This window comes from Brachypodium distachyon, chromosome 1, assembly GCF_000005505.3.
Source record: "Brachypodium distachyon strain Bd21 chromosome 1, Brachypodium_distachyon_v3.0, whole genome shotgun sequence".
Taxonomy (NCBI): domain Eukaryota; kingdom Viridiplantae; phylum Streptophyta; class Magnoliopsida; order Poales; family Poaceae; genus Brachypodium; species Brachypodium distachyon.
In genome coordinates, this window is record NC_016131.3 from 74,085,725 (window position 1) to 74,110,596 (window position 24,872).

Genomic DNA, 24,872 nt, shown 5'->3' on the forward strand with positions numbered 1-24,872 from the left:
GGGTGTTCAGCCTCAAGGACGGCACGTTGGAGAAGATACAAGGGCTAATGCAGCGCCACCGGAGCTGGCCGCCGCCGGCGTGGTTCACGCCTTCCATTTGATGATGCTTTTGAGTTCGCATTGGAATTTTTGCACTCTATTCCAATGACAGTTCACTCTGGAATTTTGTACTACTGCCGTTTCAGATGCTTTGAATTCAGTGCAAAAAATGAGACAGGGCAGAAATTCATTGTAGACCAATCAGATGTTTGTTATCTGATGTAATACAATTTCAATGAATATATCGATAGCATTTGAAACACAGATAATGCCATGCTGATGAATGGACAACAGGAATAGCCTATAACAACTAATTCACCAATCTCTCTTATCTTGGCCCTATAACTCAGATGCTTTGCTTGTATCGCCTTTCGTGCCTTAGCCAATAATCAATCTACACTAGATAAACAAAGTTACAATGAAAAACAACTGGTTTCTACTCCTCCAGGCTTTTCGTACTTCCATCTTATTCAGTAGCCGGGTGGAGAAGAAGACTCAGGAGTACGGATGGCGTCTTTGTTCGTCTCTGACTTGCTCTTGATTCTGTTGGCCTTTTAAGGATTTAGGGGCTCATCTTCCACGGTCATCTCTTGTGCTTCTGCAAGTACAGTTAGCAGTTACGGAAACTGTGAATTGATATGTCCACCAGAAAGAGCAATGCTGGTTTCATCTTTGCTGATGGAAATAGAAGAAAGAGAACATACTTGTTGATAGTTTGTGTAGGTCAGCAACAACCATTAGACGTCTCTGCAGGATTGCTGCGATGAAGAGGAAGATGGAGCACATGCCAAACATGACGGTGATAGGGAACGCGTTCACCTGCAAGGTGACATTTATAATTATTAGTAGTTCTTAACTGAAACCTCTTGTGTTATTCTTGCCAAGAGCTTTTGACAGATCAGAACGAATGGATTTGGGTAGAAGAAGAATATTTTTACTTACATTGTACAGTACCACACAGACAAATAAGTTCAGTGGTATGCGGAAGAAATTCATGATCGTGCTTCTTGCCTCCTCAGGAATATATTGTGATCTCATTTTCATGATAGATGGCCAGAAAATGCCAACACATGATTCAAAGGTACAGAAACCAAGCAGCTGTAGAGAACCCCCAAATGAGATGCCGCCTCCTTTTACTGAAGAAGGTGACACTAGAATCTGTCGCAGATTAGTTAGAAAAATAATATCAGCAATCTTATAAGGTACAGAAACAAATGAAAAGTAGCACTCTGTGGTCTTACGCTGGTGGCAACGGGGAGGAAAAGGGTGACGGCTGATACTGAGAACACTATCTGCATATAACCTTCAACCTTCATTTTCCGGGCTAATAGACGTGAAGCAATGGAGCTACCCAACATAGATGACAGCATGAACGTAGCAAATATAAAGCCATGAGGGATGTCTTCCTCGTTTGGGCTCAATGCTGGAGTCCATAAGAAGACAAAAGTGTACATCGAGCCTTCAAACAACGACTGTATGGCTCCTAGCAACGCAATTTTTTCATCTGTAGAGTTATGGATAATGTTAGAATGCCAGTGCTAAGTTAGGTAAGTATCTGATTGTTTTGCAGTCTGATGATGTGCTAGGTATACCTGAAGCAATTGCTTTAGCTGCAACCTTGAACTGAGCCATCAAGTCCTTGCTTTCAGATGAATCTCCATAGTTTTCACTCCATGAGGACATTATGATAGCCATGCCAATTGCAAGGAAGCATGCAGCAGCATCGAAAGGAGCCACAGGACCAAAGCCCAAGTTGTCAGCAAGCAGGTTTGCAAACAGCCCAGCTATAATAGCAATTAGACCATTTCCCAGAAATATAGCCTTGGAGAATGTGATCGACAACCATTGCGGGTCATAGCCTCTCTGTGAAAACAAACATCAAGGTGAGCATTCACATTGCCGGTATCAATACAAGGTATACTAATGCATAATTTGCAGATGACACGGACCAGTTATTAGTTAGTATTAATCAATAGTACAGCTCCATGCCTCAATCATGAGCAGAAGAAGAACACTAAAATTTTGTGTCACATGCTGCAGATACTCTGCTGGATCCTTGGATTCTTTGGGATAATTGCGTATGTACTAGATTAATACTGACAGGCGACAGCACACGGACGAATAAAAGGACAAATCCCTGTAAGACAATCCTAAAGAGCTTTATTAAAACTGGGCCATGCTTGTTAAATGGCCACCCATCTGGCTACGGCAAGTTGGCAACCACCTGACCTGATCCACCGACACAACAAGGACCAGTGATGAAACAAAAATAAACAAAACATGGTGGATTTGAGCAAGATTTCAGTCTTTTTCAGATCCTGACAGAGTGACGTTTAACTGGGGTACTGTCTTGCTCATACACATGATCTCTAATTCTCCAACACATAATGTTCCTTTTTTATATATGTGCTTGTAGCATGAGCAGTCAAACATCCAACACACTCTAATACTTTATTCACTAATCACTAGGAATAAAGGGATAAGCAGCATTACTTAAATAAGGTCAACACATTCCAAAGATGCATGCTTTGTACGCATTCTAGATACAGGGGAGCAAACTAAAAGGAGAATTCCAGCTTTGGATTGAAGTTAAAGGCAGCCCAGCTCAAAAAGCATCACCATCAGTTGGACTGAGAGAGAGAGACACTAGTGGCAAGCAGATCTGGGTTGGTTACCTTGTTGTGCTCAGCGACGAGCCATGACTCGAAGGCGGAGAAGAGCAGCGAGGTGGCGATGCCGCCGAGCACGCGGCCGACCATGAGGACCCTGTACTCGGGGGAGTGCTTGGTGATGCAGCTGAGGATGTAGGTGATGCAGTAGGTGATGCACGCCCTCTTGCGGCCCCTGCATTCGTTTCCATGAACCAATTGGGAAACCGGGGGCATTAATTCCAGGAGGAAGGAAACGAACGCGTGTGGGGGTGATGGAAGATGAAGAGAGAGCGTACTGCTTGTCGGCGAGGGAGCCGACGATGGTGCCGAAGAGCATGGAGGATCCGAAGCCGGCGATGAAGAGGCGGCCGATGTCGCCCTTGTCGAAGCCGTACTGGCTGTAGAGGTAGTAGACGTAGGGCCCTTGCAGCCAGTCCCCGGCTGCATCACCATCAACAAACAATCCGTTCAAAGAAACCCACAGCATTGATATTCCAGATCTGAACAGCGCTGACGGAATTCAGGACAATCAAGGAGGGGGATTTTGTGGGGAGGGAGAAGAGGAAGGCGTACACATCATGAGGGAGTAGACGAGGACGTAGTTGTTCTTGAAGGCGTTGAAGGCGGTGGTGGTGGCGACCCTGTCCTTGCCGCTCTTGCCGAGCTCCAGCCCCGCCACCACGGCCGCCAGCGCCCCGAACACCACGTAGTAGAACACCTCCATGGCGGCCACCCTCCAGAGGCCCGGACCCAGAGGCAGCAGAGAGAGAGGGGATCGTGGCCTTGAGGTGGGGGAGAAGAGCAGTCCGCGATTCGGCCGGCGCGGGGTGGTGTGCCGCCGGGCGGAGGCGTGTGGATTTATACGCGCGTGCTCTTCTTGTTGGGGGGAATTCGGGCGCTTCCCTCTTGCCGTTGCCGGGACCCGGGGGTGGTGCGGTGCGCGTGGAGAAATCCTGGGCCGGTCTGGCCTCTGGGCAGCGGGGAGTTGAGTGGAGAGTGGAGTGGTGCGGGTCGCAGTGAGCAGAGGCCGAGTGTTGGCGCGCCGAACCTTCTCCGGCCGGGTCGCACTCTCTCTTCTCTCATGCTGCGAGCGGGCCCCGTCGAATTTACTCATTTAATAACTCTCTGGTAGTGGTAGGGACTTGCTCCCTCGGTCCGCGAAAAGTGCACGCACGGGGTTTTCCAAAAAAAATTAAGCAACCTGCGACGAGCCAAGTGCATGAAAAAATGTTATTAGGTTTGATTTTCGTCTAACAAGAAAAAATTGTTTTTTCTTAACTTTAAAATGCTTTGGAAAAAAATACATTCTTTTGTGGACAAATTTGAAACCCAAACATACACTTATTTTGCGTCCGGAATGATGATATTCGAGACAGAGTTGGGGTAGCACCGATTGCAGAGAAGCTTGTTCAGCATCGTTTAAGATGGTTTGGGCATATCCAGCACAGGCCTCTAGATGCTCCAGTGCATAGCGGATGGCTAAAGCGTGCTGGAAATGTCAAGAGAGGTCGGGGTAGACCAAACTTGACATGGGAGGAGTCCGTAAAGAGAGATCTGAAGGGCTGGAATATCACCAAAGAACTAGCCATGAACAGGGCTGCATGGAAGCTTGCTATCCATGTGCCAGAACCATGAGTTGGTTGCGAGTTTTTATGGGTTTCACCTCTAGCCTACCCCAACTTGTTTGGGACTAAAGGCTTTGTTGTTGTTGTTGTTGTTGTTGTTTAAAATGCTTTGGAAAAAAATATACATTCTTTTGTGGACAAAGTTGAAACCCAAACATACACTTATTTGTGAATGGAGGGAGTAAAGCCAGACTAGTCTGGTGCTAATGAGTGGCGACAGCCGGTGCTCTCCGGCCACCTCCCCTAGGTGTTCCATCTCGATCCAAATTTGGGGAATTCTATTTTCTTTTTCTCCAGTCTGCAGCTCAAGCGTTCAAAATTTATTGTTCTTTGTTTGGGTAAAACAAGCAATGGGCGATTTTTGAGAGGGAAAACATGAGGATTCCATCTCATGGGTACGGGGAGGGCAAAATACGGGTTAACCCAAACCCTCCCCTGAGCTGGATTTACCATTTCCCCCAGCTGTTTGGAGGGTTTTTTTGTTGTTTAGGAAACTTGCATTACTCTATCCGACATTATGAGTCGAGAAGAAGTACAACTGATATTTACAAAAAGAGGTGCAAATGTGAGCATAGGTGTTTTTTTTAGTTGTCGGCGGCAAAAACATGGCCTCTCGTGTCGGTGGTTTTGCGTTTCCGACTTCGGCAACGCCTGACAGTCTCAGATCGGAAACTTATAAGAAGATGCTTACCAAGCACCACTGAGACGTGGAGGAAGGTAGAAGGTCTAGTTGTTGTCGTCTCCAATGTGATGATGCGTCGCCGCTCAAAAACAAAACTTTAGGAAAGCAAGAACATGTTTACAAACACCAAGCATAGTCTTCCCTCCGTCTCGACGCTATACCAGCTGCTGAAGCCGGAGAAGGGTAGAGGGACCATGGTGAATGTTGTGTTTAAGGTTGTGTTGTGAGTTTTGACACAACGCTGGTCACAAAGTTTTCGGTAAAATTGTCAAGAGCACGTGAGGGTAGCAAAACAGAAAGAAAGAAAAAAAGTTTTCCTAGGCGGCCAAAAACCTCAACAACCTATCAATTATTCTCTCGGTCCAAAAAATACAAGCACAAGTCCTGATATGAGAAATCCAAAAAAGACAAAATAATCCTTGATCTCCCGTTACAAGTCCCTATGCCAAAACTTAAATTGATTCTTACTTGTATTTATACTCAATGTTGGACTATATATAGTTGGGAGTGAAGCTTACAGAAGTTCTTTCAATCCTCCCAAATATGTTCTTGCATTTATTTTTTCTTAATCGAAAGAATACCGAGTTAATGGCAAATTTCTGGCACGAGAAACTTAGTCGCTAGCCAAACATACGTACCGGCTACATGCATGTTCCAGCTCGGGGATGGAAATTGCTATGGATCGATATGAGCCGCCGGATCCGACGACGGTCAATCCGCGGGATCTCGAGTCGACCATGCATTTTGCCCCGGCCCGTACGCGCGTCGACGCACACCCAAACCCTGCTTCGCCGAACCACTTGATTAATCCACACCCAGCATATCCTAGCCTAAGCTACGCGTCGGTCGGTCGGTCTGTCGGCCGTTCAGTTGTGCTCTAGCGAACGCACGGATGGACCACTCGATAGTCGATCCAGATGTACAGCGCACAACGCCGTGAAAATTTGAGCATGCCGACGAATCCAAATGAATGGAAAATACTTGGTTACTGATATTCTTGATGGCGATTGGCATGCAAGATGCAACGACTCTGCAGGTCAATTTAATTCAATTATTATTCCCTGCAGCGATGCATGATATGCTAGGTTGGTCCTAGAACTACTCCTCTCCTAGCAAAGATCATTATAATCCAAGACATGGAAAATAATTAAACTTTGGGCCTGCATCGATCTTAATTCGGCCGGGCTGAGTATATATGTGTCTCTGCATACATTGATACATAAATGCATCGTCTTCCGTGGAAAGAGTAGAATTTTTTTATTTTTTTTGATATAGGGTGTGCTGCTCGCTAGCGACGTACGGATGGACCACCCGGTCCATTATTCGATCTACAAACTCAATTAACACAGTACTGCATGCCATTGGACTGGCACTGTGAAAATGCTTTGGCTACTGTATACGGATGGATGGATCTCTGATGTTCTGGATGGCGATTGGCATTGATTCAAGTTGGCCATGCATTGCAACGACTCGATCTGCAAGCACGGGATCGATCCAGATCGATTGTTAATTATCAATCCAGGGGATCAGAATATGGAAAATTAAGCTGTGGACACATCACACATGCTCGTGAAAAAACTTCGATTAAACGCGCGTGTCAAAAGGAGCGCCCGTGCGTGAGTTGTACGTGTCAACTACTACTAGCAGCAATGTATATGTGCTGTATTCAGTATTCTAGAATAGCTAGTAGATCTGGACTGCCTGAAACGTGTCTTTGCATGCACCGTGTTAATTCGGTGAAAGAGTTGAATTGGAGGTTGGTTGGATCAGTTCTTGATTAAAAAAAAGGTATATACTTGTGACAAAAGTATATAGTACAAAAAAAAATACTTGTGATCACATCAGTGACAAAAGTATATACAAATAAAAATACTTGCGATCACATCTAATTCTACATTGCATGCATACTGACTGGCGAACAACAAGCGGTAACATTAATTGGGGGATCTAAAAGGTGCCCGGAAGGAAAACCCACGACGCACAAGCAAAGATCTCAAATGCTCTGTTCGGAGGGCTTGTCGTCTGCGATCTCAGGTTGAACACTTCGCCCGTGTCCACGAAATAAATCCCGTCCTCCTCCCCCGCTTTGCTTGCGGGGATAGACTTGCTGAAGCGCGTGGCCGCCTAGCCCTCCCGACACGGGCACCCACGGGCACCCACCTCCCGCCTCGAAAACCTCCACCTTGCTGGTGATCATATTGGTGTCGCCGACGGACAGTCCTACCTGACGCTTCACCATAAGCAGTTTCCCGCGTGACTCAACCAGGTACCATAGAGTCGCCATGAAATCTTCGTGGTCGCATGAAACATCATAATCAATGCCATCATCAACTATGTACTCCTTGACGTCATCTTCGTCCTCATCAACGGTGATCCGTGAACCAGAATCGGAATCGCTATCCTCCTCTTCGCCCTCAGCGTTGTTCGGATGCACGGCGACGCACTTGGTACCGTCAATAGTGGGTGCGCCGTGGCTATCAAAGGTGATGCCGAAGGAGTAGAGCTCCTCGGCCTGCGTGATCCCATAGAGCCTGCCTCCGAGGAACGCGAGGTCGATGATGCTGACAAAGAAACCAGCTTCCTGTGTCGGTTCAGGTAACCACACGCCTTTCCCTGGCCGGACAAGAATCATCGGGCGGCTATAGCTGTTGGTCCTGAGAGCGACGAGGCCGTCGGGGAGCGACATGTCCATGAGCGCCTTGCGGACCTCAAACTCCGCGGAAACATCGGCCAGGACTGCGTCGAGCTCAGGGAGCTGCACGACTGCATCCGAGGAGAGATTAAATAAGGAGTAGACGCGCTTCTTGTCGCCCTGCTTGGTTTCATCAATGGAGTCGCAAGCTAGCCAGTTGTCGGTGGAGCCGATGCAGCGAAGCCCTCGGTGAAAGGGGAGAACTCGTGGCAGGCGCTTTCGAAGGGTTTCAACAAGAACCCCAACGGGAAGACAACCCTGGGCAGAGAGTACGGAGAGGGCACCAAACGCCACGAGTAACACACCGCCCGGAAGCTGGCGCAGTCCGTCGGGTCGCCTTTGAGGCGGGCGATGATGTCGCGTAGGAGGTCTTCCGGGAGTTCCGACCACGGCGGAACGGACGCCATGATGCTCGGTATCTGATTTTGATGCTTCTCCAAGGGTAGATCGATGCTTCCTGGTGGAACCTGTGCACCGGGAACTACGTATATAAAGTAGCGCGGGTTGGACCCGTCTCGGAACTCGAGTCCCGTTCCGTATCGATGTAATGTCGTATATTACGTTGTATCGACGGCCGATCGGCCGGCCACGCGTTGTGTCTTGCCCAGCCCATCCACCGTTCCACGCACGCAGGCTGCCACGTGGCCCCGAACTGGGATTAATTGGAAAAAGAAAATGGTTTTGCTATATAGATTGCCTGATTTTTAGGTGGAGATAAGTTGATTTATAAGCCGTTGGATATGTTTCATGCTTTAAAATTTGGAATGGATAATGAAAAGAAAGGTAATACATACTAACAAACGGTTTTGATTTATCAACTTAGATCTAAACCATTTGCTTAAAAATCAAACAACTTAGATATAGTCACACCCAAAAGAAAAACGAGGCCCGACCCGGGAACTACTCTCTCCGTCTCATATTAAGTGACTTTCTATTACATGTATCTAGACGTTTTTTAAGCATAGTCGTGACTAAAAAATATTAAGGCCGTCGTCCGGTGTCGAAGCACCCCATGCCAGACCGACCCATGGCAGGAGCTCTCTCTCTCTCTCGTCTAATGGCGCACGAGGACGACAAGCGATGGCCTGATCCCGACGGTGTGGTTTCGGCTCGTGGCGTGGGTGATCCTAAGGGTGGACGGAGGACGACTAGCTGATTGTTTCTCTTTTTTTTATACTCCCTCCATCCTGAATTAACTGACGTGGATTTAGAGAAGAATTCACGTCAGGTGATTTGGGACGGAGGGAGTACAAAACTGTAATTTCTTTGCCGAAGCCTTTGGCTCACGGCTTTTGCATTTGGTGACTGAGACCAGCGAAATAAGCCTACGACAAAGACTTTGTCGAGAGCCCAAAAAAAGGCAACGATACGGTAGGGTAGATAGTTATTTGTCGTGTGTAACTAACACAAAAAAGACTGTGTCTCCAGTTGTGCCAGATCCTTGATTCGGTCGAGGTGTCACAACTACTCCGTCCGTTCGGGTTTTATAAGGCCTACGCGGAATTTCATGCCGAACTTTGACCGAAAATTACGATGGTAATATGAAATTATTGTGGCACAAAATAGATATTGTTAGATTCGTATTGAAAAACTCTTATAATGATATAACTTTTATATACATATATTAAATATTATTTGTATAATGGTTGGTCAAAGTTTGACACGGATTTCAATAGGGGCCTTATAAATAACCCCAACCGAGTAGTACATAATACATTACTCATGCAAGCTCAAAGCTGACTCTCGAATAATACGCGTTAGAACAGTTGGACACTCTTGACACGTCTTATAAAGCATGTCAAAGGTAGCAACTGAGAGGACAACAAATATATCTGACACGCCCGCACAAAAAGCGTCAGAGAAGTTTCTCACCTCTGACATGTTAGCAGTACTGACGCTTCTTTACGTAAGACGCGTTAGAGGAAACCATAACTTCTCTGACTATTTTCTCCAAAGAAGCGTCAACTGTGTGCATAGGGAGATCTCTGACAGTTGTTTAAGGCAAAGCGTCAGTGTCCTTATGCTGCTGCACCGACCACATTTTTTTTTGTGAATTGTCTGCATCAGAGGTCCAATGTACTCGAGGATGATCATCACAAGAAACTCTAAAATGGATTGACAAATTCATAAGAAAAGATCGGATAGCATTGCATATATATATAACGATCGATTACAAAATGCGTCCGTACAATAAAAGAAACAAAAACTAATACTATAACTAGCTAGCTAGCTAAATACATAAACGACGCCGGCATGCGCTACATTATGCAGCATCGTCTCTATCGTCGTTACGGTCCTCCTCACCGTCGTCATCGTCAGAGTATGCGTGCATGGCGTCGACGGCGGCCCAGTACTCCCCGACACTGCTGCACTCCCCCGGGGTCCAGGCCTCCAGGTCGTCCATGAAGACCAGTCCTCCTCCTCCTCCTCCTTGACCTGCGGCGGCGGTGGAGGCGGAGGCGTGCCACCCTTGTTTGTGAGGGTGGAGACGTAGAGCGCGGCGCCGAATCCAGGCCACTGGCCCAACTCAACCCGGTCGCTCTCCAGCAGGGCAGCCTCGAGCATGGCCGTCTCCTCCTCCTTGGTGCGCGGTGCGGGCGCCACCGGCTCCTCCTCCTCCTCCTCCTCCTCCTCCTGCTTCACGACCACCATTGCATGCGGTGGTGGAGGTGGCGGTGGGGCGGCATTCCTTGCCGGGACCCCGGCGAAGAAACCCCGACAGCAGAGGTCGTGCTCTGCCGTGAACCATGCGTCCCAGTAGGGGGACTCCTCCGCGAAGTCGGGGTCATCGCGGAGGTCGTCCGGGAGGTGCTGGCGGCAGCGGCGGATCTCCATCCGGCGAGCTCGACCGGTCGCCGGGACGGAGGGCACCGGAACCCGCTCGGAGCTCAGGTGCCACCCGTGTGACAAGTGCACGTCGGACCACGGCACTGGGATGCCGTGCTCCCAAAAATAGTCCGCAGGCGGACGTCGACGTACCGCCAACGCTCCCGGCGGGCCGACGGCGTGATGCGGAACGGCGTCAGAGGACGAGGAGGAAGCACATGGGGGCATTGGTTGCGGGCTTCGGAGGACGAGCATGCCTCGTGGTCATGGCGCCTTGCCAGCGGCCGTTCTCTCTTGGGCGCCATCGCTTGGGGCTCGAGCTTGGCAGTGGTCAGCGGTGGCTAGGGTTTGGGAGGAGGCGAGTGGGTGTGGGGATGGGTAGCTGGTCCCCATTTAATATGACCGGGGACACGTGTTCTTTCAGACGCTGCCATGTGGGGACGGGAAGGCGAAAAGGTTTGACCGAGCGGACGCGCGGACCGAGCCGGCACTCCGTTTCTCGGTCGGTGGAGACGCAAATCCGGCGCAGATTTGCGCCTGGAATGCGTCTTCGCGGACGGAAAAGCGGATGCCCGCTCAAATGCATCGTCCCGCTGGACCGCGCTTTTGGTCCGTTTCACGCAAACGGACCGCGCTGGCCCAAATGGATCGCCCCAGTAGAGGTGACCTTACCATCCTCTCCCAAATCCCTCTCCTACTTATCCTTGGGGGCAGCTAAAGGTCACCCTGCGGTTCCTTCGTTGCCTCCTCCATCGCCATCGCGGCCACGAGAAGCCATCGGAGCCGCCAAGTGGGGGCACTACTGCCAAGGAGGCAGAGCCGTGGATCCCCTCGCGCACGCCGGGCAGCACAAGTTCGCCCTGCACCTCCTCCATCATCGTCGCTGTCCCGAGAAGCCAGCAAAGCTGACAGGCAGGGGCGCCGACGCCGCAGCAGGCGGAGCCGTGGATGCCGCTGCGCGGGCCGGAGGCTCGAGAGTCGGACAAGGACATGGCAGGGTCACCGGCGGCCAGTAGCGAGGCCCCTCCATCTTTCAGGAGGGAAGCCGAGAAGTCCTGCAGGGCAACGGAGGAGAGACGGAGAGAGGAATTGAATTTCATCTGTTTGATTCCTTCTTGACCTCGGCTCCTCGGTTTTTTTTTCTTTATTTTGCTCAACAATTTCACCATGTTAGATCCACTTCCTGTATAAGTCTTTTTATTTTGCTCAATGAAAATAGTGAAAGTGCACATTAATCATCAATGCAGCGAAACCGTCGAGCTCATTAGCAAACAACCGCAGGGACAATCAACATAATATTACCTGATCTGAGCGAACTGAGCAAAGTTGTGTTCCGTGACAGACCACAGAGAGATGACTTGTATGGCCAAATGTAGAAAATCCAGAGTGCCATGAAGGGGATAATCCAACAATCTAGCTCACCAAAAGCCACACTAATACATGCCAAGAACACCACGAAAAGGAAATCCATCCTCAACCAACCAGGAGAGAGACCAAGAACAGCACAAAAAGGAAATTCATTCTCAACCTCTGTGTGTGTGTGAGAGAGAGAGAAAGAGATGGGGATATGGGTGGGTGGAGAGAGGATGGTAAAGATCCGCAGAGGATCATGGCTAATTATAGTGGGAATGGCAAAAGAATGAGGGGAGGAGGATGGGAAATGGCGGGACGTGTCGTGACCAGCATGCAGATGTTAATTACTCGATGACTCTTTTTTTTAGGGGGAATTACTCGATGACTAAGCGGCGGCGGAGCAGCAACTGGAAGAGAATTTTTTCCCTGCGCAGGCTGTAATGAACGTCTTGTGGTGCCTTGGTGGGCTACGAACATGGCCTTTGCGCTCACGAAGCCTGGAAGCGGACGCGGTGGGCTGGGCCGCGATGACAGGAGCGGGCGAGCGGAAACGGGGTGTCGTAGGAAAAAAGACTGACGTGGCATCAACAGGAGGAGGCTGGAAAAATCAGATAGTGGGGAACCCCATTTCGGAATATTGTTTAGATACATGCGTATTTGAATAAAGATAACGTTGCGACACTAACGTAGACGGAGGAAGTATGTGCTAACCCTTATATTTTGCTCCGTGGATGATACTGCTAGTGCTGCTACACTCTTTCGTAGTTGATGCTTAAGCAATTTGTTTTAGGATAACTATACGAGTGCTTTTCTAGAGAGGAGAAGAGAGAGGCTACGTTCCGCTCAGGTTCAATCTCGTTCAGGCGTCAAGTAGCCTTGGGCCTGAGACTGCCTTGGGGAGCTTAATGGACTATTTTATTTTGGTCCCAGCTGCAGTCGAATCGAGATGCCGTCAACGACTCAATCTCGTCCTCGCTCAAAAATGAACAAAAAAAAATCTGCTATCTCCTTCCCATCCGGTGGGCGGTACGGCTGCATCGATCGCCGGAATCCTTCAGCCACTAAGCGGCGCGCCCATACGCAGCAGCGAAACGGGTAGGTACTTGACAGAGGTTTACTTCCTTTTCTTTCTCTCGGTAGTTATTTCCATGAAGGTTCGGAGATCAATTGATCTGCCGGCCACCAGAGTCTGGATAGATTAGGGTTTTCTCATGGGATCAGCGGGCAGGGCATGCATACTCTTCGAAAACTAGGAATCATAGTTCATAACTGGAGAAGATTGCTTACTTACTAGAGAGAATTCAGAATATTGTTATGGCTTGGAAAAACCTTAGAGAAGCTTGCATACATATTAGCTAGAGAATTCTGAATCAACATTACTTGGACTGAAAAAAAAAACAGAGTGCACTACTAAGTGCAATGTGTTTGAAATTCTAGTTAACGAAAATAACTACCTTCACAGTCCGCTTCATGTCAAAGTAATGCCAGGTGTATGTGTTGTTTTTTCTGAAACCAAAGTAGGGTGTTGTTTTCATGGCTGAATCTTGTTATGACTGTATAACAGTGTTGACGTTTGTATATATGGACCTTGTGTTGAAGACAGCAGGTAGAGATTGATGGCAAAGAGACAGATGGGTTCAGAAAACACCTGCACGCATAGAACAATGGTGAAAAGAAAGGGATCAGGACTTCAACTGGCCAGCCTGCCAACGGTATACATGATCTACAACAGCACATCACATGGCAGAACAGGTTTTGCTGACTATTCTTCTTCAACAATCTATATAATGCAATTTATGCCCTTGCTGTAGGATATTCTCTGCAAGATACTGTCACAGTTGCCGATCAAAGAAGCCGTCCGCACGAGCATACTATCGGCACAATGGAGATATGCCTGGTGTTGCCACTCAAATCTAGATTTCAGTTTTCGATTTGAGCAAGAGTCTACTGAGGGAGTTGAGTCAGTCCTACAGCAACACAGTGGTCTGGTTGACAACATCCAGTTTGTAGGTCCATTTGGAGATGAACAAAGGGAACAGATAGAAAGATGGGTGAACTTTGCTACCGCATCGAAGGCGAAGCAGCTCATTCTCGATTTCTCGCCTGCCCGCCCGAAAAAACTAGAACCATGTGGCTTGGATTTGCAGCTTCTCGATGAGAGCAACAGTTTACACTTGCGAGCTATAAAACTCTGTCGTGTTTCTCTGAAGATGCCCCTGGTTTTCAAAGGTTTTCAGAAACTTAGATGGATTTACTTAGCAGACATGGACATCACCGATGAGGGCCTCAAGTCTTTGATTTCCAACAGCACTGTCTTGGAGTTCCTTGGTATTGCTGGTATTACAGGGCTTCGGACATTACAGATATCTTCAGACACACTTCAGCATTTGCAAGTATATGACTGCCACCGGCTTGGAGAAATGGAGCTGAACATTCTTGGTCTGGTAAAACTTGAGTACAGAGGTCCACGGGTTCTGTTATCACCTCCTGGAACTTTGCTTACGACGAATATACGCATGGAGCTGGTCGACGCCTGCTCTCTAGAATGCATCTTCATCGACCTTGGTAATAATGTGCCTGATCTCGAGACGCTGACTGTAAAATGCACCGAATGGAAGGTTTGGGGATAATATTAAGTTCTAGATTTCTTCCAATTTTTGTTTGATATTTGCCCGAGGCGAGTTTCCTTTCTTAATAGTTCGTTTACTTTTGCTATTTACTCGTGTGATTCAGAGGCCTGAATTGCCAAGAAACCTGCACAGCTTTGTTCATCTGAAGCACCTGAGCATGGAGTTGAATATCGCGGGTAATATTTGGAACAGGAAGACTGACATCCTCGATTTTGCCGTCCTTCTGGTTGCTGCCCCTTTCCTGGAAAAGCTTGGATTCCATGTAAGTTGTGCATTTCTGGTCTTCAAATTAACATGTATTCACATGAAGTCGATCATAAACCAAACCCATTAGCAAATTGAGTACTGTTTTACACAGATGTTTGTGGGATGCGAGCATCAACGGTACAGCACCGAGGAAGGGAATGTACGGAGCCCTCCTTATTCGGAGCCCCACATCCATCTCAGGACGGTCGAGATCACGGGGTTCTACGGCCAGAAAGACCAGCTGGGGCTGGCGCTTCATATCCTGGAAAACTCTGTCGTGCTCGAGGAGATGGAGATAAACCCAAGCCCTGCAGTGCTAGCTGCTGACCGTCCCTGGCTTATGGGGGTTCCTGCTTATGTCATGGACGGCTGCCAAGTCGCCCTCCAGTTCCTCCGCGGCAGAGACCACCGGAATGTTGTTCGTGTCGTCACAAGCTCCGACTAAAAAAGAAGGGCCGGTTGTTGTAGAAAAACATAGTGTAGCAAAATCGCGCACATTGTCGACATCGAAGCATTTCAAGTGCACCTTGTACAGGTCCTGCTTACGGTAATGGAGTGTGCATGCATTACGTACGTTTGAAACAAGACTTATTAGCTAGTTAATGGTCTCCTGTCGGGCCATGATCGGGAGCACTGCACTTTGAGATCTCTCCCACTCTTATGTGCAATTATTTGCACTGGAGATTGGTTTGGCTTTAGGTGCTTTTGTCTACAAGATGGTTCCATTGCTTTAGTTAGTGCAGTCGGTTGTTGCCTTACTGAACAGTGCCAGTTTGATTCCTTTCCTGTTTAAGACAAATGACATTTCTGCTATAATTAATTCATAGAAGAATGTTATCTTCTGTCACTCACTTATATATTGCCCAACTCAAGTTTGCGACAACACGAGGATGGCTATATAAGTATGTATGTCGGCGTGCATGAAAAAAGTATCTGAAATTCAGAAAATTAAGTTCGATTTGGTTACAACTCTGTCACTTTAATTCTCAGGGTTATATATAGAGGTATGTTTAGATAAATAATGAGAGAGGGGAGTGTCCCGAAACTGAAACCAACTTATTTTTACACAAATGATCATGCTTTTTTAGGAGAGTGCGGTAGCAGATGAGAAAGGATCATCATCGGGCCATTGTTATATTTGCCTAACAAGTGATCAGTAGGCTTTTGAGGCAGAGGAGGAAAGTTTGCGCCACCAAGTAGCTCAGTAGCTCTACTGACCGGGACTGAAGTCATTGTCTTTATACAACCTAAAATCATTCCCATCAGAATTCCATATAGAAAAAGGTGATCATTCCCATCAAATCAATGTGCTGATCGGATCATCTTTCTGCGTAAACAAAACTGATCCCGATAAACTTTATTCGACTACAAATAAGCTCCCCGTTCTTATTCCATTTCTCACTACACCAGCAAACCAATCCGCTTAAGCTTTTAAGTAAGCTCCAACGACGACGGCCGGCAAACAAACATGATGGAGCAGTTTCTCCAGGAGTACTCGTCATCCCTCGTTCTTCTCCTGTGGCTCGCCCTGGCCGCCACTCTGTCCGTCCCATTGCTGCGCCTCCTTCTGACACGCCGGGGCCCGCCGCTGCCGCCGGGCCCTTGGCAGTGGCCGGTCATCGGCAACATGCTGATGATGGGCCAGCTGACTCACCGTGGGCTGGCGGCGCTGGCGGGCCGGTACGGCGGGCTCTTCCACCTGCGCCTGGGCCGCGTGCATGCCGTGGTGGTCTCTTCCCCGGCCCACGCGCGCGAGGTGCTCGGCGTCCAGGACGCCGCCTTCTCCAACCGCCCGGCGAGCGCCGCCGTGGCGTTCCTCACCTACGGCCGCGCCGACATGGCCTTCGCCCACTACGGCCGCTTCTGGCGCCAGGTGCGCAAGCTCAGCTCCGCCAGGCTCTTCAGCCGCCGCGGCAGCCGCGCCGCCCGCTCCTGGCTCGCCGTCCGCGACGAGTCCGCCAAGCTCGTCCGCGCCATTGATGCCGAGATCTCGGGCTCCGGTGGCGGCGAGGCTGCCGTGGACATTGGCGAGCTCTTGTTCGTGCTCACGAAGAATGTCGTGTTCCGTGCTGCCTTTGGAGACCGTGGGCGGAGGCAGGAGGACGAGCTCGGGGAGCTGCTGCGGGAGTTCTCGGAGCTCATGGGGGCGTTCAGCGTCGGCGACTTCATCCCGTGGCTAAGGTGGGTCGATGGCCTACGCGGCGTCGATGAGAGGCTGCGTAAGGCCCGGGCCGGCATAGACGAGCTCCTTGATAGGATTATTGATGAGCATTTGGAGGGGAAGAAGAAAAGCAAGGATGACGTGGATGCTGACATGTTGGATGACATGCTCGAGTTCTTCGAGGAGGACGATGACGACCCGGCCGCCGGAAAGAAGGATGGCGGTGATGAGCCGCACAATGACAAAGGCCTCCGGCTTACCAGGAACAACATCAAGGCGATTACAATGGTACTACATGACCGGCCTATATAAATTGTCTCAAATTATGGTTTTTTTTCCTTCAGAAAGTAATAAACATTTTCAGACTTTGCATTACATCGATCGATGCACATGGCCAGATGTCTAAAAATATCATGTACTTGCGTTAATTCAAGTCATGTATTCAGGATTTCATGTTCGGCGGGATGGAGACGGTTGCGGCAGCGATGGAGTGGGCGATGGCGGAGCTGCTCCGGAGCCCCGACAACCTCCGCCGCGTCCAGCAGGAGCTCGCGGAAACCATCGGCCTAGACCGCACCGTGCTTGACTCCGACATCAACACCGTGCCAGACAGCCTACCCTTTCTGAGATGCATCGTGAAGGAGACTCTCCGCCTCCACCCGCCGATCCCGCTCCTCCTCCACGAGACCGCGACCGACTGTGTCGTGGGCGGGTACGCAGTGCCGAGGCGCTCCCGCGTGATCGTCAACTTGTGGGCTATCGGGCGCGATCGGTCGGCATGGGTCGACCCTGACACGTTCCGACCAGCGCGGTTCATGGCGGAGGCGGCCGAAGTGGACCTCAAGGGCGGGAGCTTCGAGCTCCTGCCCTTTGGGTCCGGGCGCAGGGCGTGCCCGGCGATTGTGTTTGGGCTGTACGAAATGGAGCTCGCCCTTGCGCGCCTCCTCCACGCCTTCGAGTGGGCGCTCCCCGCTAGTGAGGTGCCAGAGGATCTCGACATGGACGATGTGTTCGGACTAAGCGCGCCCCGCGCCGTGCGGCTCCGTGCCGTGCCCAAACTCCGACTCACTTGCCCGCTATGACAGTTAGCGTCATGAGAGTTGTGAGCTTTGAGAGACAGCTAATTTACCACCGAATATCGGTATGCATGCTGCTCGTACATGTGATGCAATTTTTAAAATAAATTGGCGGCCCACGTTCAGCCCGGCTGGGATGCATGGCTTCAAATGAAGGCCTGGTTAGTAATCACAAAAGAAAATCATCCTATCTGAACCCTTTGCTTTGTTGGCCGAAATTTTTCTCTTTCGAATTTTTGGTCCGAACCTTACAGAAAACAAGGCAAGCAGCGGATTTGGCAAAGGGCAATGTCACGTGATTTTACAGAGTCTTCGCAAAAAAAAAAAAAGGTGATTTTACAGAGGAGGGTCGTTATCTGCCTTGTTTTTCCGCTCACTGCTACAGATGATCCCCCGCTCTTGAGCCCACCCAGACCAGATCCACGACTAGTACAAGCAAATTGATTGGATCGAATGCACACAGTTTTGGTACGTCCAACTTCCGGAATAGCTCCATCGACGTACACCGCTGCTCTTGATCTTTTAAGTGGCCGTAGATGTGTGTTGCACGATCGATCGTAAGTACCAGTACGTATCCACCGTCGCTTCATTCCTTCGACACGATCTATCGACAAAAGCTGAACTCGCCTCACTTGACATATCTGTCTAGGACACATCTCTGCTCTGCACTCTGCAGCTTAACCGCTCTTCCTTCAGACACGTATACTCACTCACGCTCAACTGATTTTTGTCTGCTTGCCAAATCTGGGCCAAACATCGGGAAACTATTCAGAGCATCCTAACCATCCATTATCCAGGCCTCTCCAACTCCAAGTCACCGAAGAAACACCACACACTCTTCGTAACAACTGACCATCACTAATACAAGCACTCCGCGCATGTTCGGTTGACAGGGATGTCAGATATCTGTACCAATCTGGTAACTAATTTCGCATTAAAAAACAGAGCTACTAGTGATAGCTGATCAGCCCCACTTGGCCTAATAAACAAAAGATCTTAACACCAATCTGAAACTTTGGACCCTACTACCTAGAGAATAAACCACAACTGAACACATATTCTAATGCAACTGTCAAACCTTCTGTTACGTTTTAAATTCCACGGATGAAGAATTAAAGCAGCCTCTGCTACACGTACCAAGAAAACTCGGAGCCGGAATATGCGGTAAGGTATTTTTCACATTTACCAAGTGTACAGTTCTGGACAGTCACTGACAAACAATTTGGGGAGAGAGAGAGACAAAAAAGAAAAGTTACACAACACATATGCTGAACAGTAATGTCCTTTAACAAAAAAAAAGTAGTATCCTCAAGAAAAAAAGAAAAAGAAAAAGAAACTAATTCCCGCATGAACGTCCTTAATTTACCATGCATGCATAATTTTACCTATGGTGAAATGTGACACATGTACACGATATATGTATACCCCGATGGCCCGGTATATATGTGCATGAGGAGGAATGGGAACTTGGAATAAGTAAACAAGCTAAAGTTTGGAGCAGCTTTCTCTGTGGGTTTAATTTAGGTGTGTTTTTCAGGTCGATCTACAGGTTTTTACTTTTTTGCCTAGCATTCTAGCAACGACAAGTGGGAAGGCTTTTTGTAGATCCAGATGTACTAGTATGTGATATCGATCGAGATCGGCAGCAGCACCTGGGGCACCATACATGCATGACCGTTTGTTCCTTGCTTGATTTGTAGCTAGCGGCCAGACGTCACTCACTGGACCATGGCCAAGAACGGCGCCGGCGCCGCCCCACTTGCCGCCGCCGCTGATGCAGGCGCCGCCGGAGGGTTGCCGCCGCCATTAGTGTTCTGATGCTGCTGCTGCTGCTGCTGGCTTTGGAAACGAATGTCGTACGACTGCACCTGCTCGTTGCGGCCGCCGCCAATGGCGTCGTCTTCGTCGTCGCTGTCGAAGTCGTCGTCGTCGTCCATGCTGTCGATGTCGTCCATGTCGTCGTGCATGACCTCCGTTCTGCCGTTGCCGTAGTTGTTGAGGTTGTGGTTCATGGGCGCCATGGGGCTGCCCGCCGGCTGGGGATGCTGCTCCGTCGTCGTCTCCTTCGTGATCATGCCGTCTTGCTTCGACTCCTTCAAAGTATTCATGGCATGCATGGCATCGATTAGAATAACAGAATTGGATTAATGCAACCATGCGTACCCTCAGATCCTAAATTTCTTGTCGTGGTTTTAGTTCAAATCTGAATAATTACGTACCAGCTTGTTCGCCGCCGCTGTGCCATTGCCATTGCTCGCCTTCGCTTGCATGCCGTTGCTGTTGCCATTACCATTGCTGAGATTCTTGCCTGGTCCGTGCTCGACGATATGCGGCGCCGGCGTCTGGGACGAGAGCGGCACGGCGGCGAGCACGGTGACCGCGGTCGGGCTCTGAGACGCGGCGGCAGCATTCTGTGCCTTGGTGCGGTAGAGCTTGTCGAGCTGGTGGAAGTAGGGGCAGGTCTTGGAGTCCACGGGCCGCTGCTTGCTCCGGCTGCTCTCCTTGACCTTCTTGAAGTACTTGTTGATGTTCTCCCACTTCTCCTTGCACCGCTTCGAGCTCCGGGCGTACCCGAGCCGCCGCATCCCCGCCGCGATGTCCTCCCACAGCGGGCCCTTGTTGGGCGTCTCATGGCCGCCGCCGCCGCCATTGCCGTACCGCGCCTCCATCTCCGTCCGAAGCTCGATCAGCGCGTGCACCTCCGCCTTCGGCCACCTCGACGCCGCAGCCGCCGTGTCCACGCCGCCGACAGCCACCACCTCGTTGCTCTGCGCCGGCGACGTCTCTGCCCGTGCCGGTGCCGACGCCGATGCCGGCGCCGACATCGGCATGACGACGTGCGGCTGCTGGGGCTGATTCCGCGGCGTGGTCGGCTGCAACGGCGGCGCTGGCGGCGGCCGTTTGAGCATGGCGGCCTTGGTCGCCGTCTTCGTCTCCGGCGGCGGTGGCGGGAGGACGGCCATCTGGCCGGTGACGCGGTGGATGAAGGAGACGACGGCGGCGTCGCGGGCGGCTGCGGCGGCGCGGTCGCGGGCGAGCGCGTCCTGCTCGCGGGCGAGGCGCGCGGTCTCCCCCCGGCGCCAGGACTCCTCGCGGGCGAGCCGCTCCTGGTCGCGCCGCTCTATTGCGTCCAGGAGCCGCTGCTGCATCGCCTCCTGCCGCTCCATCACCTGCCGCATCATGCCCTCGAAAAGCCTCATCGTCGCCTGCTTCTTCTTGCCGCCGCCGCCCCCGCTGCTAGTAGTAGTAATGCCGCTCCAGTTGCTGCTATGCCGCTTCCGCTTCTTGGAGCCCTCCGCCGCAATTTCGTCGTCATCAGTTTCCGACCCATCGGATCCTCCCAGCGAAGACAAGCTCGCGCCCGGCGCTGCCATGGCGCATGTAGCCGTGGGGAGCGGCGGCGAGGGTGCAGGGAGCTTCGAAGGCGGTGGCGCGAGGGCGGGGAGGGGCGGCGGGTGAGCGGCGGAGGAGGAGATGGAGATGGAGTGGAGAGCTTCAAGCTCGGAGAAGAAGCGGTAAGTCTTGCCATGTGCGCGGCCGGCGCGGCCGTCCTTGGTGCGGCGGTAGTACTTGTCCACGTTCTCGAACTTCTCGCGGCACTTCTTGCCGCTCCTCTTGTACCCCATCTCCCCGATCCTCCTGCACAAACCAAATTATCAGCCTCCTGTTAGTACTTCCTTCCATGATTCCATATGCATGTCAGTGTTATGTTTACTGCCATCGCCATCAACATCTGCATGCCTGAGCTAGTTCCATGATCAGGAATTCGCGTTCGTGCGCATGTTGCTCTCACGGGAAAGAAAGACACGTTTTTTTTTTGTGGGGAAGCAAATGGAAGGATTAATTAACTGTTTGGGGGATTGGGATTGATGCGTACTGCGGCGCTCGGATCTGACGCACGCAGATCGTGAAAGGAGAAAAAGGAACTGAAAAAAGGGGAAGAAGGAGAGCGATGTGCGTCCGAATTTTAAAATTGGGGAATTCAGAAGCAATCGATTCGATCCACTCCCACTGTATGCTCGATCGTGGCCAGGCAGTTCTTCTTGCGGCATGCGTGCATGCCACAAGAACAGCATCTCAGTTTAGTTCTCACATGCACATCTAGCTAGCCCAATTGAAACATGAACAATTCGATGCAAACATGCATAAATCTCTGCACGGGGTTGAATTGGGTAATTAATTACCTGGAGACTTGTTCCCAGAGGGGCCCCTTGAGCGCGGCTTCGCGGAAGGCGGCGTCCATGTCGGACCGGATCTTGAGCAGCGCCAGCGTCTCCTCCCGCGGCCACCGGTTGCCCCCCGCCGCCGACGACCCGCCCTCCTCGCCGTCCAGGCTGCCGGACCCGGACGCGCTCGCGGCCGCGCCGCCGCCGCCGCCGAGCTCGTCGGCCGCCGCCACCATCTGCTGCTGTTGTCCCGGCGCCGGCGGACGGCTGCTGATGGGCGACGGCGCCCCGGCGGGCCCCCGCCACACGGCCGGCGAGAATGGCGGCATCTCAGGCGTCGGCTCCTGCTGCATGCTGGGATTAACTGATGAATTGGCCGTAAAAGAAAGGCGTAGAGATTCACTGCTGTTAGGCAGCAGCTACTAGAGTGGAATTGAGGTTGAGATGAGCAGACGAGGCTGCCGTGCCATGGCGCGCGTGCAAGAAGAAGCGCGCACAGGCACAGCTCACACGCAGCACACAGCACAACTGGAAGAGAGGGAGAGGGAGCTGGCGAGTGGCGAGGCAAAAGGGGAAAGGGAGAGATCGGAGAAGAAGATTTTGCGAGGATTAATTGGGACTTTGGGAGTGAGATATTGCTAGTGTTCTGGCTTGCGCTAGGCTGGCACTGGCAGGCAGGAAGAGATAGTGTATCTCATCTCTACCAGCAAATTAAGGGGAAGGTGAGAGGAGCTACAAGGTGCATGCGGCCATGGTGGTGGTATGTATGTAGTGGTACTAACAGCGGTTACTGTGGAAGCAGCAGGTGTGGGCACTAAATATAAAAATGGCGGTGTGGATCGCCGAGATCGAGCATGGGCGCAGAGTGTGAACTTGTGAAGAAGTTGAGGAAGAAGACGACGGGTGAGAGTGAGAAGAAGAGACGAGATGCTGCGCTGTCAGGAAGGTTACGTACGCTTACCTAGCTTTGCCGCCCGCCATGGTTAAAACCTCGGACTACTACTACTACCAGGAGGTCCAGGATTTACGAGGCGTGCGTTGCGTCGTACCTACCGTACCGTGCGATGCCATCCGTCCGTTCCCATGCATCCGACGGTGCAGAAGAAGGCACGAGCAGCTCGGTGGATGTTGGATGGATTCGTGTAGCTAAAGCAGACAAGGGCACGCTACCACAGCTGTACGGTGGGACCCAGCTGAAGAAGGCCCAACGTGCATGCATGGGCGCATATCGATCCATCGATCACAGGTCACACGCAAAACGTTCTTTGGTGACTCGTAGTAACATGCAACGCAACAACGCTTTGCTGCGTTTGCATGGTCCATCTCTCCGCCTGCTGCCGGTACACCGTTTCTTTTTGCAACTGTGTGCATGTTGGACAGATAGTACCAAAGTGGCCGCATATATATATACACACGCACGCACACATGCATTACTACTCGGTTGAAATCAACTGCGTGTTTATATAACTAGCACTCGTATAGTTGAAATTCCTTATTCGGATACGAGCCATATCAGATCTTGTAAATACAAAGATTTAACCATAAATTATTCTATTAATGTATTCTAAATGAATTATATTAGTAGTATCAACGTCTTAATGAATTCTGAATCATCAAGATGCAACGACTCATTTAACAATGTACTTGGATTTCGAAAACATGATAGTATGATGCGTTCTCATTGATTAGCCAAAATCTGTTGATGTGAAATTGTGCTACACTAGCTAGTTTTACTACTAGCACTAAGTGGAGTACAAAGCACGTACGTACCACCGCTCCAATCCAAAGATGCGTTGCCTGATTAACCATTTAATCATCTCGACACCATGTTGAGAGGGGAAAAAATTAAACAGTAAAGGTTACGGCAACGGAATTAATAAAACGCACATGCACTTGTCCACCATACATGCATGTAGATGTACAGGAGTACATGCTGTCTAGGAAAAAAAACCATGGAGCCTTTTGCAAGGACAACAAACATGCATGTTCCTTCTCTTGATTGATCGCCTTTTCCTTTATGCTAAATGCTGCAGCTGCACGCGCATGCTTTTTTTCTTTTGGCCCAAGGGAATAAAATGAAGGTACACGCGTATTTTCATGCATCGCACAAAGGATCATGCGTCCATATCCCAAGCGGGAGTGTACCCAGAAATGTTTCTTTCTCTAATTGGGCGGTAACTATTCTTAGAAGTTGAGTTTCAAAATAAAACTGTGAATATACTACGTAACCCTAGCTGTTCCTAAATCTAAATATAAGATGTTATAGTAGCTTTTTTTTTATAAGTTTGATCAAGTTTATAAAAAATATATACTCCATCCTAAAAAGGATGTCGCAAATTTTTCGAAATATGGATGTATCTAAACATGTTTTAGTGTCTACAAACATCCAAATTTAAACAAATTTCAGACATCCTATTTAGGACGGAGGGAGTATAATATTTACAATAGAAATACGTAAATGCTTATACTATGAAAATATATATCATGGTGCATTTGATGAAAGTAATTCGACATTGTAAATGTTGGTAGATTTTTCTATAGAACAAAGCGTAAACATTTTATATTTATTTTTGAAAATCAAACATCTTATACTTAGGAATAAAGTGAGTACAATTTCATACAGCACTGAAGTTTAATTAAGACTTTGAATGGATGTTTATATTGTGTGACTTAAGGCGTCTTGTATAGCAACTAATTAAGCTATCTGTATATGAATACATTAATT

The 24,872-nt window shown here is 49.8% G+C and overlaps 4 protein-coding genes across 6 annotated transcripts; 2 read left to right on the forward strand and 2 right to left on the reverse strand.

The window, feature by feature from the left end:
* Nucleotides 1–209: 209 nt before the first annotated feature.
* On the reverse strand, nt 210–3,637 carry LOC100826699 (molybdate-anion transporter). The gene is made up of 8 exons (XM_003558932.4): nt 3,264–3,637; nt 2,987–3,131; nt 2,715–2,883; nt 1,632–1,902; nt 1,281–1,543; nt 982–1,197; nt 744–858; nt 210–637 (listed from the first exon to the last, which is right to left on the reverse strand). Exons 1-8 carry the CDS (start codon nt 3,412–3,414, stop codon nt 594–596), a joined length of 1,374 nt encoding a protein of 457 aa, XP_003558980.1. The 5' UTR covers nt 3,415–3,637; the 3' UTR covers nt 210–593.
* A 9,084-nt stretch (nt 3,638–12,721) lies between these two features.
* On the forward strand, nt 12,722–15,570 carry LOC100823654 (putative F-box/FBD/LRR-repeat protein At3g49030). 3 transcript variants are annotated; one of them, XM_024461389.1, is made up of 5 exons: nt 12,722–12,963; nt 13,468–13,580; nt 13,680–14,486; nt 14,602–14,760; nt 14,857–15,570. In XM_024461389.1, exons 2-5 carry the CDS (start codon nt 13,485–13,487, stop codon nt 15,187–15,189), a joined length of 1,395 nt encoding a protein of 464 aa, XP_024317157.1. In that variant the 5' UTR covers nt 12,722–12,963; nt 13,468–13,484; the 3' UTR covers nt 15,190–15,570. The 3 variants fall into 3 exon arrangements, with proteins under 3 accessions (XP_024317157.1, XP_024317155.1, XP_003562194.2); XM_024461387.1 differs by having other exon boundaries at nt 13,472–13,580; XM_003562146.2 differs by having other exon boundaries at nt 13,475–13,580.
* A 509-nt stretch (nt 15,571–16,079) lies between these two features.
* On the forward strand, nt 16,080–18,177 carry LOC100823956 (cytochrome P450 84A1). The gene is made up of 2 exons (XM_003562147.4): nt 16,080–17,193; nt 17,352–18,177. The coding sequence occupies exons 1-2, from the start codon at nt 16,213–16,215 to the stop codon at nt 17,985–17,987; spliced, it is 1,617 nt and encodes a 538-aa protein (XP_003562195.1). The 5' UTR covers nt 16,080–16,212; the 3' UTR covers nt 17,988–18,177.
* Nucleotides 18,178–19,141: 964 nt separating this feature from the next.
* LOC100824264 (trihelix transcription factor GTL1) lies at nt 19,142–23,086 on the reverse strand. The gene is made up of 3 exons (XM_010231997.3): nt 22,166–23,086; nt 20,201–21,620; nt 19,142–20,074 (listed from the first exon to the last, which is right to left on the reverse strand). The coding sequence occupies exons 1-3, from the start codon at nt 22,498–22,500 to the stop codon at nt 19,700–19,702; spliced, it is 2,130 nt and encodes a 709-aa protein (XP_010230299.1). The 5' UTR covers nt 22,501–23,086; the 3' UTR covers nt 19,142–19,699.
* Between the last annotated feature and the right edge of the window lie 1,786 nt (nt 23,087–24,872).